Here is a 17,180-nt window from a genome sequence, read left to right as displayed (position 1 = left end):
GTGACCAGGAAGAAGGAAGATCACTACCTCCTGATCACACAGACACCTCTGTTGATATCAGAACAGGGCACCTGTGTTGGAGCATGCAAGGAATCAGTGAATGTGTGTGTGTGTGAACTGTAAAATAAGATGCATGAAGCTGATTGGTTGGACTACACCTGGGGAGATGGCTGAGCCTGGGACTTTTGGGCACTGTTACATTTTTGTTCAGGCTTGATCTATACAGGTGCACAGAAAGAAGAAGAGAGAAGCAGAGAGAGAGAAATTTTGGAGTGCGCTCTTACTTCATGAGCTGCTGAAGGTGCTTATCCATATGGACAAAGAAAGACCATTTTACATTTCTCATAAAAGGACATTATGTCAGTTGGATCACAGACAATCCAGCCCTGTGTAAATCTGCTGTGAAGCAGCCCCAGATGCAGCACATTTCAGCTTGTGTAGACAGCCTGGACTGTTGTAGCCCACCTCACACCTCCTCCATGTTGTAATACTCCTGGAATTTGCTGGGGGTAGTGGGGATAGATAGTGGTCCATTCATAGTGCATCCAGATATTGTGTCTTGTGTAAACAAGCCCCACGTGGAGTAGAGCGAGGGGTTCAGCAGGGTGCATCTGGTCACACCACATTGACAGTAGATTCACACACACACATATTCACATCAGCCATATTTGCAGTGATAGTACAAAACCTTACTACAGTATATTTTAGAATGAAATATTTTGTGCCTCCTGTTGATTAAAAAAACTGTAGGTTAAAATAATTGTCAATCTACTTTGAACCATTTTTTTACCCTAATTGGCCTCAGTTTTATATGCATGCAGACTTTCCAGTATATCTCAGATATTTCTGCTTGCCCCAATTTATGATCTAACATGACACAACATCTCCACACACGTATACAAACAAAACCCACTAGTTTTTGTTTACACAAATTTTTGATAACCAACGTGGAATATTCTGTAAAAGTTTTCTAGTTTGTTTTAAAAACAGATTTTTTTGGGGGGGGGGGGAATGAAATGAAAGCAGGTACCCACAATTAACCTTCATCCATAAGGGTATGACATTTTAGGAAACAGACTTGCGATGTAGTTCAGTGGCAATCTTCACTGCACAGTTGCTTTCTCAAATTATCTCAAATTTCATCCACATGACTTCTTTTTAACAACAAAAAGACCAGCCAAAAAAAGATGTTCAAATAAATTTTGGCCACTGGGATATTTTTTTTTCCCCACCACCATAACATGCTATTTGCTCTTTTTTTCCAGTGAGTTCTGTTGAAACAAAACAGAAGTGATGTGCTTTGCCTATCAGTAGGTTTGCCTCATTTGGAGAAAAGCAATTTTTCTCCATTGGAGGGATATTGAAACCCTCACTATCTTTTAAAATTCTAGTCACAATTTCTCCATAAACCGCAATGTCTACCAGGGTCGGAAAATACCTCCACATTTAAAAAACACAAGATATTTTTAATCCTGTTGCCTGAGCATATGTTTATAAAGATTACTTTGATCTAAGACTGTGATGAATCCCCACATACATATATTCTAATGTATATATTTCAAAGTGGTGGGGCAACTTGTGGGAGAGAGTGATCAAAACACCTTGAGTTATTCTTTTTTCTCATGATTTTTACCTTCACTCGATGATCCTAATTTGTCAGGGATCACGTAGGGAATATGATTATGCCACAGTCCCACCAGATGTGTTCCAATGATAGTATATGTGAGAGCACAATTTGGCTGTCACTCAAAACTGGGGTGGTAGAGCTACTCATCTGCTTAAAGAAACCAGGCAATACAGGTTGTGCATCCCTTCTCCGGAATGCCAAAATTCAAAATACTCCAAAATAGGCATGCTTGGAATAGTAACCTTTTATTTCTGGTGGTTTATTGTACACAATTTCAAGCACAAAAGTATGAAAGTATTGTATAAAGCACCCTTATAGCTATATGTATAAAATGCATGTGAAGCATAAATGATTTTTGTGTTTAGAACAGGGTCCTATAGTCACACTATTCCATTAAGTACACTTTTTTTTGTATCAGGAGCAACTTGAGAAACTTCAAGTCGCTTCTGGTGTGGGAGAATTGGCCGTCTGCAAGGACATTGCCCAGGGTACGTCTCGAAGTTTTGATGTTTTATCATCCTTGTGGGATGCGTCTCTCATGTCTCCGCATGGGGAGCTGGAGCTCACAGAGGGAGCTCAACCCGCGCTCCCGGATTCAAACCGTCCTGCCAGCACAAGATTTTAACCCATTGCGCCACCAGGGACTTACGTAGACAAGTACAAATACAGGTATACCAAAATCCAATACGCTTCTACTCCAAGGCATATCAGATAAGAGATACTCACCCTATACTGTTTTTTCTGTATTGATAATGAGCATAGAACAATCATCCTCACTTGAGGAAACTATGTTCTGCTAGAAAGGTAAGCAGTGTTAACCAAGTTGCTTTAGCAACAGGGACACTTCAAAATACTTTGGGTTTTATTTTTGTTTGTCCATTCCATCCTGAGATAAAACCTAAGAGTAGTTTTTTAAAGATTGCAATGTATTACCAAGGGTTGGCTCTTCATGTATCCCCACTGCACATTAATCAAGAATATATTTATAAGAACATAAGAACATTTTCAGGGTACAGGAATCAGATCGTGCAAAGGAGTTTCTTTTTCTGTTTTTAGTGCTCAAGCTTTCAAACAATTGTTTACATACACTCATACATATTTTGAAATTTTATAACTGGATGGTTTTTTTGTAACAAAAACAGTCAGAACTTTGATGATTCAGTGCAATTTTGGAGGGTGTGGAGTTCAAAGCTGTGAATGTGTATATTTCTGCAATCAGATTTTCTAGTACAATGGCATTAAATGAAGATGGCAGAGAGCAAAGCACACAAAATCAGTGACTTCTCTTCAAAGAGGGGGAAACAATTGGTGATGTAAGTGGTAGCAAGCAATTACGGGCATGGTGCTGTTTATTAGCTTTGAACTTGCCACAGATGGCAGCAACAACATAGACATTTTATGGACATTTGTTAAACAGTTGTCAAGAGCTGGCTAGAGATATAGCTATCAGATGGGGCATTACCTCCAATAAGACGTGCCCAACTCCCACAAAATTTTCTTTAAGTCACAAAATTATTAGCATTACATTTCTTTAAATCTGCAATCAAGCATTTATAATAGTAATAATAATAACATCATCATCATCATCATCATTATTATTATTATTATTATTATTATAAAAATCCAGCATATATATCTCGTTTGCTGTAACATACTGTGTTTTTGTGTCAGTAAAATAACAACAACAACAACAACAACAACAACAACAACACTTATTTGTACTCCGCCCTATCTCCCTGAGGGGACTCAGGGCGAATTCCAACATATACAGAGACACAAGGCAAACATTCAGTGCCTTGAAACAATGAAACACAGACACACAGATAAAGGTAATGGCTTCCCCTTTCATCTATGGCTCTGGAGGGTGGTGCTCATCTCCCTTTCCCAGCCGAAGAGCTGGCGTTATCCACAGATACTTCCTAGGTCATGTAGCCAGTATGACTGCGTGGAGTGACATTTACTTTCTCGCCGCGTTGGTACCTATTGATCTACTCACATTTGCATGTTTTTTATCTGCTAGGTAGGGGCTAACAGTGGGAGCTCACCCCATCCTGTGGATTCGAACCTCCAACCTTCCAGTCAGCAAGTTCAGCAGCTCAACAGTTTAACCATATATAGAAATATGGCTGGGAAAAGGAGATGAGCACCACCCTCCAGAGCCGTAGATGAAAGGGGAAGCCATTACCTTTATCTGTATCTGTGGCCCATATTTAGAAATATGTTTTAGACACCAGAAGAAAAGGGTCAAGCACAGTTGCCAAGGGAATGCAAACATACTCAACATAACGTTGAATGTTTGCTGCTCTAATTCTGGGCACAGATTTCTGGTTATGACCTATACATCCCTATACAGCTTTTAGATTCCTGTATGAGCCTATTGTGACTCTGAGATCCAAAGAAGGAGCCCTTCTCTCAGTCCCAGAAGCTTCTCGAGTATAGTTGGTAGGAACATAAGAAAGAAACATTCTCTGTGGTTGTCTCTAAGGAAGCTAGAAAATCCCTCTCACTTTCCTTGCCCTAGTCTTGGGGAAAAGGCAGGATATAAAAAGCTGTAGTGGGAACTATTTTCAAAGTCATACTGTTTGCAATGCTAACATTTGAGGATGGAAGGAAAATTCACTGGGGAAAGTATGTGTACTTGGAAGAGCACCTCCCCTATTGCCTTCCCCTAGCCCTTCTCTGCATAAGGAAGCCCTGAGAAAGGGAGCACCACCATCCCAAACACTGAGAAAGCCTATCTTTGACATGGCAAATCTAATTATTCTAGTCATCTGAGAAAGCAAATTCCACAACAGCCTCTCCCTTATTCTGGCAATCAAAATAAACTAAAAATTCACTCACTATGATGTATTTTCATGATATCGTAAACCAACTGCCTGAGATGGCTGCCTCACTCCGCTTGACGTATTATAGAGTATTGACGGCATAATAACTATCTCATCTTTTTCAAATATAGTACTTTAATTACAAAGCAGACAAACTGTAGCTTCTTGGTCTGATAAAGTCAATTGTAAAACTACTTATTAGACATACTAGAAATATTTAAACATATATTATGCAATCTATACAAAGATTTTACTACGTTCTACACTTTTATCCCCTTTCATCTCTGTTAATTGCTCCTTTCTCTTCTACAACTATGATATTTTCACAGAAAGGCATTTTTAAAAGAAGAGCTCCACCCACAAGCAACTGGCAAAAAAAAATATCAAAGAAATAATTTAAATAAAAATTAAAAGACATATAAAATACAGTAAAGCTCTGTTACATTATATGTCAACTTTGTCGTTATTTGTTCTTCATGCCTGTGTTTTAGTATTAATACCAAGGCAATACAGTGTTTGGGGTATGGTATAGTATGGGATAACTTATTAAAAGTAAAGGTTTCCCCTTGACATTAAGTCTAGTCATGTCTGACTCTGGGAAATGATGAACATCTCCATTTATAAGCTAAAGAGCCGATGTTGTCCATAGATACCTCCAAGGTCATGTGGCCGGCATGACTGTATGGAGTGCCATTACCTTCCCGCCAGAGCAATACGTATTGATCTACTCACATTTGCATGTTTTCGAACTGCTACGTTGGCAGAAGCTGGGGCTAACAATAGGAGCTCACCCCATTCCCCGGATTTGATCTGCCAACCTTTTGGTCAGCAAGTTCAACAGCTCAGTGCTTTAACCTGCTGTGTCACCGGGGGCTCCAGGGGTACAATATTAGTTAGGTCTATTTTTAATAGTAACTCTCAAGCTACCAGAAGCTATATTTATGAGACACCAACCAATCCCTCTGCCTGTCAGTTAACTGAGAGTCTATTGTACTAAGAAATTGCTTTGATGACCAGATATCTGATCAACCCTGCATGGATTCTGATCAAATCTACAATGGTTTCCATTTAATTGTTGCCAACACTGTGAACGGCTCTTCGGGGTTGAGAAGGACAGTATACGAATTCCGCAAATAAATAAAGGAATACATTTGGTAAATGTCTTTTTAATTGAGAAAATGTTTAACAAGAATTAGAAACATTGGATTTTTAAAAACAGAAGGTTTTGTGACCGTCCTTTGTTTACTTAGATGAAAACAATCTCCAAATCATTGAGCTTGCAAAATACAACTAGAACTCATTTTCTGTTGTTTACTTAAGAAGCTGCCCTTCCTTGTTGTTTTTGTTGACTTATGGACAAACAGACTTGAATGAAGCTAGATGTTACATGATATGTATGCTAAAGATTAAGAAAACATGATCGCTCTTTGTGTTTCTAATTAATGTTTCTATTTTTTCACGGGTGTGTTGTGCAGCCTTTCTTATATTTAAATAAAATTAGGATAGAGGGGTAAATTTTTTGCCAGTTTACATCAGTGTTCTGACACAGAATGAACACTTTCTTTCTAAAAGCAGATACAGAACTATATCAAGGAAAAACCTCACAGATCTATGAGTCCTGCTTTGTTTTTATTTGGCACATACATATTTATGTGTTTTTGTCTCTCCCATATTTTATCCAACTGAGAATCTAACTTATGGCAGATGGGGAAAACTGGAAATGTGAGAGATATGGGCCTCCTCTTCTCCAGATTCCCAGGCAACTTTTCAATGCAAGAAAGGAAGAAATAAGCACCAATTAAACCAGTGGTTCCCAACCTTTTTTATCAGGAACCACTTGACCAGGGACCACTTGACCAGGAACCACACAATCAGGGACCACTTTGAAACATTACGATAGAGTCTCGTTTATCCAACATAAATGGGCCGGCAGATAAGCAAAAATGTTGGATAATAAGGAGGGATTAAGAAAAAGCCTATTAAACATCAAATTATTTTACAAATTAAGCACCAAAACATCATTTTTTACAACAAATCGACAAAAATTATGTTCAATACTCAGTAACGTTATGTAGTAATTCCTGTATTTACAAATTTAGCACCAAAACATTACAATGTATTGAAACAGCTGTGGATCAGGCAGAATGCAAACCGCATTGGATAATAAAGAACGTTGGATGAGCGAAGGCTGGATAAGCGAGACTCTACTGTAGTACCAAAAGGGTTACGAATCCATTTTTGGTCAACTTTAGATTCGGTTTGGTTATTTGGGGTGCTGATTGAGAAAATTGCATTGGATAGACCACATCAGCTCTAGTTTCTGATACAGAACATATGCCACCTAATAGTCGCCATCTGCTCACCCACAGAAAAACATATTTAATAAGCATCAGCACTATAAGAGAGTTTCACCTCACCAGTCACTCTCGTTGCAACAGTGTTGTAACAATGAGGCTGCAGACCATATTTTAGTTCTTCGGCCACAGGTTAGGAACCACTGGATTAAACCCTTTAAGGATCTTGCAGTATTTGAATCAGGAAGGGTTATTAAGGGCACCATAAAATAATTTCACCAATGTATGATCATATTATGACTAATATATTTACAGAATAAACTAGATTAAATTTTTCATAATTTATTAACACCACATATTTGGAACCGACTGAACATATTCCAAATCCCTCATTAGCTGACCACTTTCTAAAACTCTGAGAGGCTTCACAGCTTTCTTCTTCAAATACTGCACTTTTGGTAGCCAACAGCTGTCAGGTCACCCAAAGACCATAACATTGGCCAACAACCTCACCTTGGTTGTTCACCTCTCTATCTTTGATACAGATCTAATTAAGTACATTTAGGCAAATAATATTTTAGTTAGCAAGTACCATGTACATATCCTTCCCAATATCATATAGCTGTTAAAAGAATATTTTGTAAATACATTGAACACTGGTGGCATTACAATAAAGCTGTTTTAAAATGTTGCCTGAGGGCCCTTCCAGACAGGCCCTATATCCCAGGATCTGATCCCAGGTTTCTGTTTATCCCAGCACATCTGGCAGTGTGGACTCATATAATCCAGTTTAAAGGAGAAAATCTGGAATCAGATCCTGGGATATAGGGCCTGTCTGGAAGAGCCCTGTGTTTGTTTATTTTTCTGAACATCCAAGTTGTTTCTGACTTTTGACAACCCTAGGAGCACCCTATTACACAGTTTTCTCAGCACGGTTTGTTCAGAGGGAAGTTGCCATTGTTTCCCCCTGAGAGCGAGAAAGCGCGACTTGTTCAAGTTCATCCAGTGAGTTTCCACAACTGAGCAGGGATTCCAGAGTCCTAGTCCAGCGCTCAAAGAACAAACAATGCCAGCTTTTTAAATATATTTCACATGTATTTAAACATATCTTGATCAACACAGAAGGACAAAAATAAAAACTGATCCCTTTGGATGGTATTAAAACTTAATTTCTAACATCTATTGAGAGAATAAGTATTGGTGTTAATTGCAATCAAGTTTGCTTCAACTTGTGATGACCCTATGAATGAGAGACACCACCATCACCACGCTAAACATGCTATTAACAGACTTGTGCTGGTTGCAACCTCAAGGTCATTGCTTCCCGGATTAGGTTAATGTGTCAAAAATATGTTACCTTCAAATTTACCTAGCATTATCATCTTTTCTAACAAGTCTCTCTACGTTGCCTTCAATTTTACCTAGCATTATCGTTTTTTCTCGTAGATGTTGCCTTCACTTAGTATTATATTTTCCAAGTCACTTTGTCGCATGGTATATCCTTGCTATAGCCATTTTAGCTTCTTGGGAAAGTTCATTAGATTTCCTCTGGAACCCATTTATTTGTCTTTTTGGCAATCCATGGTATCTGTAGAACTCTCCTCCAGCATCACATTTTTAATGAGTTGATTCACTTCCTGTCAGCTTCTACTTTCAGAATCATCCAGATAAACTGGAAATACCATGGCAATGATGACTTTTACTTTGGTATTTAATGGTACATCTATACACTCGAGGATCTAATCTAAGTTCGTTCATCACTGCCCTTCCAACTCCAAGTCTTTCTCTGATTTCTTGACTACACTTTCTATTTTGATTTATGACTCAGCTATAGAAGATATTTAACTACAGCATTCAAACTGTAATTAAACAAATTAACTCTTGTTAGTTCTATTCAGAAAGAGGCACTGGTAAACCACTTCTAAATTCCATGAAAACCCTAAAATGAGGCAATAAAAGCATCACTGATATAAACATAAATCCCAATTCTCTGCTAGTTAGTAAGAAATAAGTTCCCTTATGTCTCAAGGAAGATAAAAGTAAAGGTTTTCCCTTTACTTTAAGTCTAGTCATGTCAATCTCTGGGTGGTGGTGCTTATCTCCATTTCTAAGCTGAAGAGCCAACGTTGTCCGTAGACACTTCCAAGGTCTTGTGGCCAGCATGACTGCATGGAGCTCCGTTACCTTCCTGCAGAAGCGGTATCTATTGATCTACTCACATTTGCATGTTTTTGAACTTCTAGGTTGATAGAAGCTGGGCCTAACAATGGGAGCTCATACCACTCACAGATTCAAACCGCCAACCTTTTGGTCATCAAGTTCAGCAGCTCAGCAGTTAAACCTGCTGTGCCACCAGGAAGTCCCATGTCCATAAGTATTTACTCCAAAGTTGGTGTAAATGAACTGTTATTTTTTTGTCCCTATAGTATTCCAAAATGGAATACACATCCTTTTCCCGATTCCTTGTTACCCTTCCAGGGCTAAATAAATAGACAAGCTTTTCATTCAACACAGGCAAAATATATTTGAGAGGAATATATCCACTGGAGGAGCAAGATATCTTTACAATCTTAGAGCGCAATGACTCTTTCCCATGGAGATATGAAGCGTGACAGCACTTGTTCCCATCAGGAAGAGGATTTGGGACCATTGGTAACCCAGCCAACTTGAATAGTGGGTATCTTCACATGAATGCAACGGAAGTGCAGATATCAGTGGGTGGACAATGGCTCCATACTTTCCTAAACACGTCAGCCATCTTCAAAACATGGCTTACAAGAAAGGGCTTACTTAAGACATTTTGAAGTCTGAGACACAGCAGCAAATGGCACTTGACTACCATCACAAGGTTGAGATAATTGCATCTAAAGCCAGATATTTTATCACAAAGCAAAAGAGTCCACAAAGGGTCCTCCTTCCTGGCAGTAAACTTAACACATCCAAAGGCTTAACAGTTTGGCCTCCTTTCATCATCTCCGGAATCTGCTACCTGAGGTTGCCGCCTAATGGTAGGGCAAGCCCTGCTTATTGGCCAAGGACATGGCATCAGCAGATTGGGGAGTCGCTCCCTATCTTTCAATCCAGCTCTGCTCCCCAACAATCACAAGTTTTGAAAAGACATTTCAGGGGCTGCAGGGCTTGAACACATGCCTAACCAGCTCAAACTAGAAGACACATGGAAAAACCTTGGCTCACACAGAGACTCCCCTCCTGGGAGCACAAGAGGGTTGCCTTCAATAAAGGCATTTCCTTTCCTCCATTTCCAAAAGAAAAAGAAAAAGAAGAGAATTTTAAAATAGTTCCTATAATATGAAAAGGCAAACTTACCTGTAATTGGGAGCCATGCCTGCAGGATGGCAGCGATCAGTATTCTTTTCCACTTCATATTGCTCCCCCCAAGGTTACAAGGTGGGGTGGGAGAGACTGGAGGCTACAATTTAGCCGTTAGTGGGGCAAGGAAAAGAAAAGACACCTTCACAGCCTTTGTTCTTCTCACTGTCTCCACAGGAAGTGCAAAGCCCATAAGATCTTTCAGAGTCCACCTGCTGGCAATGTGCTTGAAACACACAGTCATCCTTTTGCTCCACAATCAGGAAGCTTTCAGAACTTGGGGGCCACGGAGGAGGAGCTGCTTGATGAGTTTTGAGTTGATATTGATAGTAAAAGTGTCAAAGAAGACCATTTAAATTGCCTTTTTTATATTAGTGTGGAGATGTAAAAAAAAAAAATCAGATTTTGCAAGCAGATCATTAGAAGACACTTGTTTTTTTTAAACAAAAATATAGAAATAGCAAGCTTAGCGTGCTTATACTCTAGATCATTGGTTCTCAACCTGTGGGTCCCCAGATGTTTTGGCCTTCAACTACCAGAAATCCTAACAGCTGGTAAACTGGCTGGGATTTCTGGGAGTTGTAGGCCAAAACACCTGGGAACCCACAGGTTGAGAACCACTGCTCTATATAAATAAAAATGTAATGTTTGTTTGTGGGATTAACATAACTCAAAAACCACTGGGCACAATACACCTACCAGTCCAACAAGTGACCATCATTCATAAAACACTGAAAACACACAGCAGAAGAGATTTTAAAAGCCAAAAAATACATTACAATGCATGCGCAAAACCACATATATACATATATACACAAATATATATACACACAAAACACATATACACAGACTGGGCCACAGCAACACGTGGCAGTGGATGGCTAGTAGTTGATACTTTGCAGGTCTCTCCAAGAGTTTAGGTATAGCATGGAGCCCCCGGTGGCGCAATGGTTTAAACCCTTGAGCTGGCAGGACCGCTAACTGACAGGTCAGAGGTTCGAATTTGGGGAGAGTGCAGATGAGCTCCCTCTGTCAACTCCAACTCCCCATGCAGGGACATGAGAGAAGCCTCCCACAAGGATGGTAAAATATCAAAACATCCAGGCATCCACTTGGCAACATCCTTGCAGATAGCCAATTCTCTCACACCAGAAGCGACTTGCAGTTTCTCAAGTCGCTCCTGACACACACACAAAAAGGCATAGCATGTATTCATTTCTTGCTTGTTGTTCTTAGCCACTAGCAACTTGTCCTGTGAGACACAACTCACGTTTTCTCCTCTCCATTGAATGACCCATGACAGGTCATATCAAAATCCATAATTTTCACACCAAAATCTGCCCCCAACATACATGAGGTTTGATTTGTTCATGAGTACATATGGAAACCTATTTCATATGTGTTTAGTAGGAAGACTAAGCCACTAAGCCTGCTCAGTTTCTCTTGCTTATTGCTCACTTACTGCTTGGTGTGCATGCGGGACACACTACTATCTCTGACAGTGCCCAACAACTACAGAGGGTTGTGTGGAGCTACTGGGAGGTCACTGAGACTGAATATCCAGAGACGTTACGCTCCCCTTGCCTCCTTGTCCCTAGATTCTACTACTTATCTCTTGAACTGATTTCAGTGGCAATACCCACAGGCCAAATCTTGTTGTTTGACTCCCATTCTACTCCACACATAGAATTGAGCTGGGTTGGTAAAAAATCTCAACTCAGCACTGAGAACTTATAGCATCTCCACACACACGTGCACACTTTTGGACAATATAATAGTTTGGGAAAGGCCTGCACAAAATGTGGCCCTCTGGGTGTTTTGTACTTTAGTTCCCAGAATTCCTGATTACTTGACAAACTGGCTAGGACTTCTGGGAGTTGGAGTCATAAATCCCTGGAGGGCCACAGGTCCTGCAGTCCTGCTTTAGGGCAATGTTTCCCAAACAATGGTCTTCCAGGTGTTTTGGACTTCAGTTCATAGAATCTTTGACCATTTTCCAATGCTGTTGAGGCTTTGGGGAAGTAAAATCCAAAATACTTGGAAGATGAGAGTTTTGGAATCACTTCTCCTCAAAAGTAAGTTTTGAGGGGGCCTTACTTAGTAGCAAATGTGTTATGATACAAACCTAATGGATACTGTTATGATACAAACCTAAAGGATACTGAAGAAAGATGTCCAACTATATGAGTCAACCTTCACAGATCTTCTCTGAAGCTCCATCACAACCTTATTGCAACCCTTTTAATAACATTCGGAATTATGCCACACATATCAAAGCACTCCATATACATTATCAAAGTAGTCTTCATGAAAGCAAATGAGGCTAGTACTAACAGCAATTAAGAAGCTGAGACTAGAATATATGGAATTTCAACAATAGACTTCCAGGCTACAGCTTATACTCTTAAACATCGCACAATGTCAGCTTATTATCCATGGGATTGTGAATTAGCATTGACTGTGCACTTTCTCCAGCTGTTCTTTGCGGAACATTTATGGAGAAAGATATAACTAAAGAGTTGTTATGGTAATTCACTGGAAATAATCACATTAGTTTTTCTCGAACATCCATACGGATGGAAGAACCTAAAATGAGAGCAACCAGTATGTAGAAACTATCTTTGGTTGTCTGAAGGGAAACATTCTTTATACACAAAACTTAATTCAGTACACAATTTATCAGCCCTTTGGTTTTCAAATATTTTAAATTGGTGGGAATCATTAAGCACAATTCAACCTAGAATTAGAGTTGAACCATGTTGTTTCATGGTTTGGTAGACTTTACCATAGGTCAGATTGTAATCAAAACCTTTAATATGGATTTCATCCACTGCCTGCTTTGGGGGGAAAAGAAAGAAAGAAGCTGTACTGTGTAGATCAGTGGTTCCCAACCTGTGATCCGTAGAGCACCAGTGGTCCGCAAGACCTAAAATATGGTCCACAGCTTCACCATTACTACCATTGTAATGAAAGCAACTGGTCTTGTGAGACCCTCTTAAAGTGCCAAGGCAACAGGGATGTCAGGAGAGAAGAGGCTGACAACCCACAAAAGGTGCGACAATCCTCCTGACTGCTGCTTCCCCTCCCCCCTCCCCCCTCCCCCCTCCCCCCTCCCCCCTCCCCCCTGAGCGGAGCCATTCCATTCCATGTGGTGCCTGGGAGTGGGTTGCGCCTTGGTGTCTCCATTTTTAGGTTTGTTCCTGGAGTTATTTGGGGTGCTGATTCAGAAAATTGCATTGGATAGACCACATCTGTTCTAGATTATTCAATATGGTTTTCTGTTTGCGAGCAGATGGCAACTACTGGATGGCATATGTTCTGTATCAAAAACTAGAGCTGATGTGGTCTATTCAATGCAATTTTCTGAATCAGCACCCCAAATAACCAAACCAAATCTAAAGTTGACCTAAAACTGATTTGTAACCCTTTTAGTACTAATGTTGGAGAGTGGTCCCTAGTCAAAATGGTCCCTCGTCAAGTGGTCCCTGGTGAAGTGGTCCCTGGTCAAGCGGTCAGCTGGTCAAAAAAAGGTTGGAAACCATTGGTGTAGAGCAGGGGTCAGGAACCTTCGGCCCTCCAGGTGTGGTGGACTTCAACTCCCACAATTCCTTGAGGCTCGGCATTTGCCCCAAAGGCTTACCTTGGCCTCAAGGAATTGTGGGAGTTGAAGTCCACCACACCTGGAGGGCCGAAGGTTCCCCATGCCTGGTGTAGAGGAAACATTTTGGAAGTATTTTTCAAGTAGATACAAGCAGGGTTGCCATGCAGAAGGAAGATACAAAAATATATGCAGTTGGAGTGCATGCTTTTCAAACAGAGGTTGGAGCCATATGCTATTTCAATAGTTCCCAACTTTGGGGTCTTATGTGTGGTTGTGCTTACACTCCCAGAAGCCAGCATAACCAATAATTTTAAACTATGTGCTGGTTGATTCACTATGTATTGCTTGCATATGTTCTTTTAAACTGGTGCTTTAGTTAGGTTATACATTTTCAACTGCTTTTATATGTTGTATTTTAAAATGCTGTTATTTCCCATCTCAATTCATGGGAAGAGGCAGAGGAGGAGGATGAAGAGAAAAAAGCGACATCTTTGGAAGTATAATAAAACATCACCTAGTAAGCCAAAGATTTGAATTTTGCTTAGAGATTATAAGAAAATTGGATTTTCTATCATTTTCTATCATTCCTCAATATTTGCTATGCTGAGTAAGGATAATAGAAACTATTACCAAGCAACTTCTGGAGGAACATGCATTTTCTGTTCCTGGTTTAAAGTGTTGTTTTCAGCAGCAGGGAGAAAACATTGGGACTCTACTTAAGGCTGCATCGCATCTTGAACCACCACTGATTTAAATGGGCCTGAAGTGCCCCCTTCACTGTACTGCATTTGGAGTTCACCATCTGTTTTATGTATTAATATTTTTTAAAATATGAATGCATTTGAGCCAATCAACAGGTGCAAATAGGATGGCCACCTCTTGTGGTGAGGAAAAAGGCTGTCACTGTTCATTTGCATGACAATTCATTCAAATATATGTACATTTTTAAGTGGTTCCTTATGAAACATCAATGGAGAGCTAGGAGAAAAACAACCATCACTCATCACAGAAAAAGCAGTCAAAGTAGCATAAACTGTCCAGGACGCACTTCTCCATGTAAATGAGAAAAAGGAAATACTATCTGCCTGCAGAGAATACAAAGTGTCCCATGCTTGCAACTTCTCCCAACTATTCTAAAACAGTAAAGCCTACTTTATGTTGCCTTTTTAGGAAAGCAAAACTTTCTCTCCATTGTGGGTCCAGTTCATGCCCAGGGACCAGAGCTGCAATTTCACATGTAAGGTCCCTTCCTTTTGTGGAAATGAGAAAGGGCGATAAATCCCTGACTAATGTTTTGGGTCATTTGAACAGTGTTATTTTAAAAGTTAAATCATTGGACAGCTTGGAGGCAGAGATGAAATAAAAACAGGAGACAATACGTAAAGCTTCCCCAGTGGTAATTCTAGTGATAGATTCAGAGAGCTTGATGAAAGAAATTTCCACTTCTGCTCTGGAAAACTGATATGGAACAGGAATCTGCAGAAGTGTTAATGCCGTGAACATGGCTTGTTTATTTTGTTGTTGTGAGCTGCTGTCTACTTATGGCAACCCTCATGTTCAATTGTCTCCCATGATTTACCATTGCCATTCTCTGCCCAGTGCCCCACTACTATTGCTGCCCAATAGCTGTTGGGCACATTTCGTCTGCCTCCTGAGCAAAAGTCTGTCTGCCATGGGGAAGCCCTACCAGCAGCACTGCTACCAATAGCATGGGCTCTTTATCTATATATATGTATTTACTAGTTTGCTTTTTTATCCAATAAAGTGGAACCCAAGACAGTTCAAACAGAAAAATGGTAAAAACAATCCTTATTTCAGAGGAGCATGAAATCCTATCATCATCATGGAAAGGTAGTGTTGTAATTAACTAGGACTGCAGTTAAAGATGATCTGTGCCTGGTGAACATATGCTAAACCAGATAGGCCAGAACAGAGAAACCAACTCACCAATTTGATGACAAGCCACGTAGGTTTAATAAAAGACATCTTATATACTTCTTATAGCCATTCAGACCTCCAACCCCCTCCCAGGATTGGCTGGGAGGGAAAATAGCAGAGTGAAGGAACAATCTGCTGCAGAGATGGCCTCTCAGGAGGGCACAGTCTGGGGAAAACAAATTGTAAAGATATGGTGATGGGCCTCAAATGTCTAGTTGCATGCATAGGAGCTTTAGAAAACATGGTGCAAGACTCAAGGGACAAAAGTGCTGATCTTGGGCACCTCTGACCTCTGTTTTTGTGGGCAGCAATCTCTCAGGTTCAAGTGAACCATATAGGTAGACAAACAGGTTTGGGTTTATCTTGCTGAGGGGGGAATCACCCATCTCTGAAACAATGGGCTTGGTGATTATCTTAGCTGGAAACCAGAGGGGTTTGCCCACCTTTCCTGCCCAGGAAATCTCTTAGCAAGGAGATGAATGTCTCTAGATATAACCCACAGAAAGATATCAGTTATACAGAAAATCATGACAAACAGATACAATTTATTAAAGGGTTAGATATGATAGAGTTTAGGGTTTTATAACTGTTGCTGGTTCAGTCTTGATCTTTTGATGCTTTGAACTTGTACAAGTCTTGAAAAGGTCTTTTTTCAAAGGGGAAAATCATATATTTATTTCTCAGCCCTTGGTGAACTATAAATCTTTTTGGGTGGGGGGGGGGGGTACCGTGGCTTGCTAACAGAACACTGTACTTTTAACAGCAGAAAATGACTAAAACAATGCAACAATAATACTTATTGCTCTAAACATTTTATTACCTAAACAGAGGTGAAGGCATAGTAAGATAACTCCATGGTATAGTGTTGTCTAGCTGTACTACCAGAAAACAGCAGAAACAAAGGTTGTGTTTGTGGGATACAGAGAAGATACAGAGAAGACTTTCAGTTACTTGAACAAATTTCATTAAGAGAAATTTGTGCTGTGCTAAAGATCATCATGCATTAGAGCAGAAATAAAGATGGGCTAAAGGTGCAGTTTCACACTGGTAAAAATGGAGGGAAGTACAACAAAGGTAACAAACGCTTTAAAATGTGGATTAAAGGGGGTGCAGCTATAAAATATATCCATTCTATATAGTCATTGTTTATTGTTTATTTACAGTTTGAATTTTTAAAGTTTATTCATTTCACAATTACAAACTTATGAATTGTCCTGATATATATATATATATATATACTGCCTTTCAAAAAAAAATCTAATACATGGAATATTGTTAGAGTTCACATTCTCACTTTCCTGAGATATTAAAGGCACAGTGGTTGTATCTCATATTGGATATGTCTATGTTTAGGAGCAAGCTCCATTGACTTATAGTTGTAATAAAAAGTGCTAGGCCACAAGAGCCAAATTATTAGTAGCTGGTTCCTGAAGGTATATGTTTCATATGAGACAATAGTTTTTCCTGCTATTGGGAAGGTCATGATGGGAAACAGCAGGCTCTCTCTGCGGGATTAAAAGAGATTTTTTTATTGTCTTCTTGATCTGCCATTATGAACAGAACTT

The 17,180-nt window shown here is 39.8% G+C and overlaps 1 protein-coding gene across 1 annotated transcript in view; it reads right to left on the bottom strand.

Annotated features, from left to right (window-relative positions):
* Positions 1-10,257, bottom strand: part of CD247 (CD247 molecule) — a 53,666-nt gene extending 43,409 nt beyond the window's left edge. Inside the window, exon 1 of the mRNA XM_060770588.2 lies at positions 10,074-10,257. Within this exon, the coding sequence (XP_060626571.2) occupies positions 10,074-10,131 (58 nt within the window). The 5' untranslated portion in view covers positions 10,132-10,257. The remainder of the gene's footprint in view (positions 1-10,073) is intronic.
* Positions 10,258-17,180: the final 6,923 nt, after the last annotated feature.

Source organism: Anolis sagrei, chromosome 3, assembly GCF_037176765.1.
Source record: "Anolis sagrei isolate rAnoSag1 chromosome 3, rAnoSag1.mat, whole genome shotgun sequence".
Lineage (NCBI taxonomy): Eukaryota > Metazoa > Chordata > Lepidosauria > Squamata > Dactyloidae > Anolis > Anolis sagrei.
Note: the sequence above shows the minus strand (reverse complement) of the source record. Positions and strands in the feature narration are given on the sequence as shown.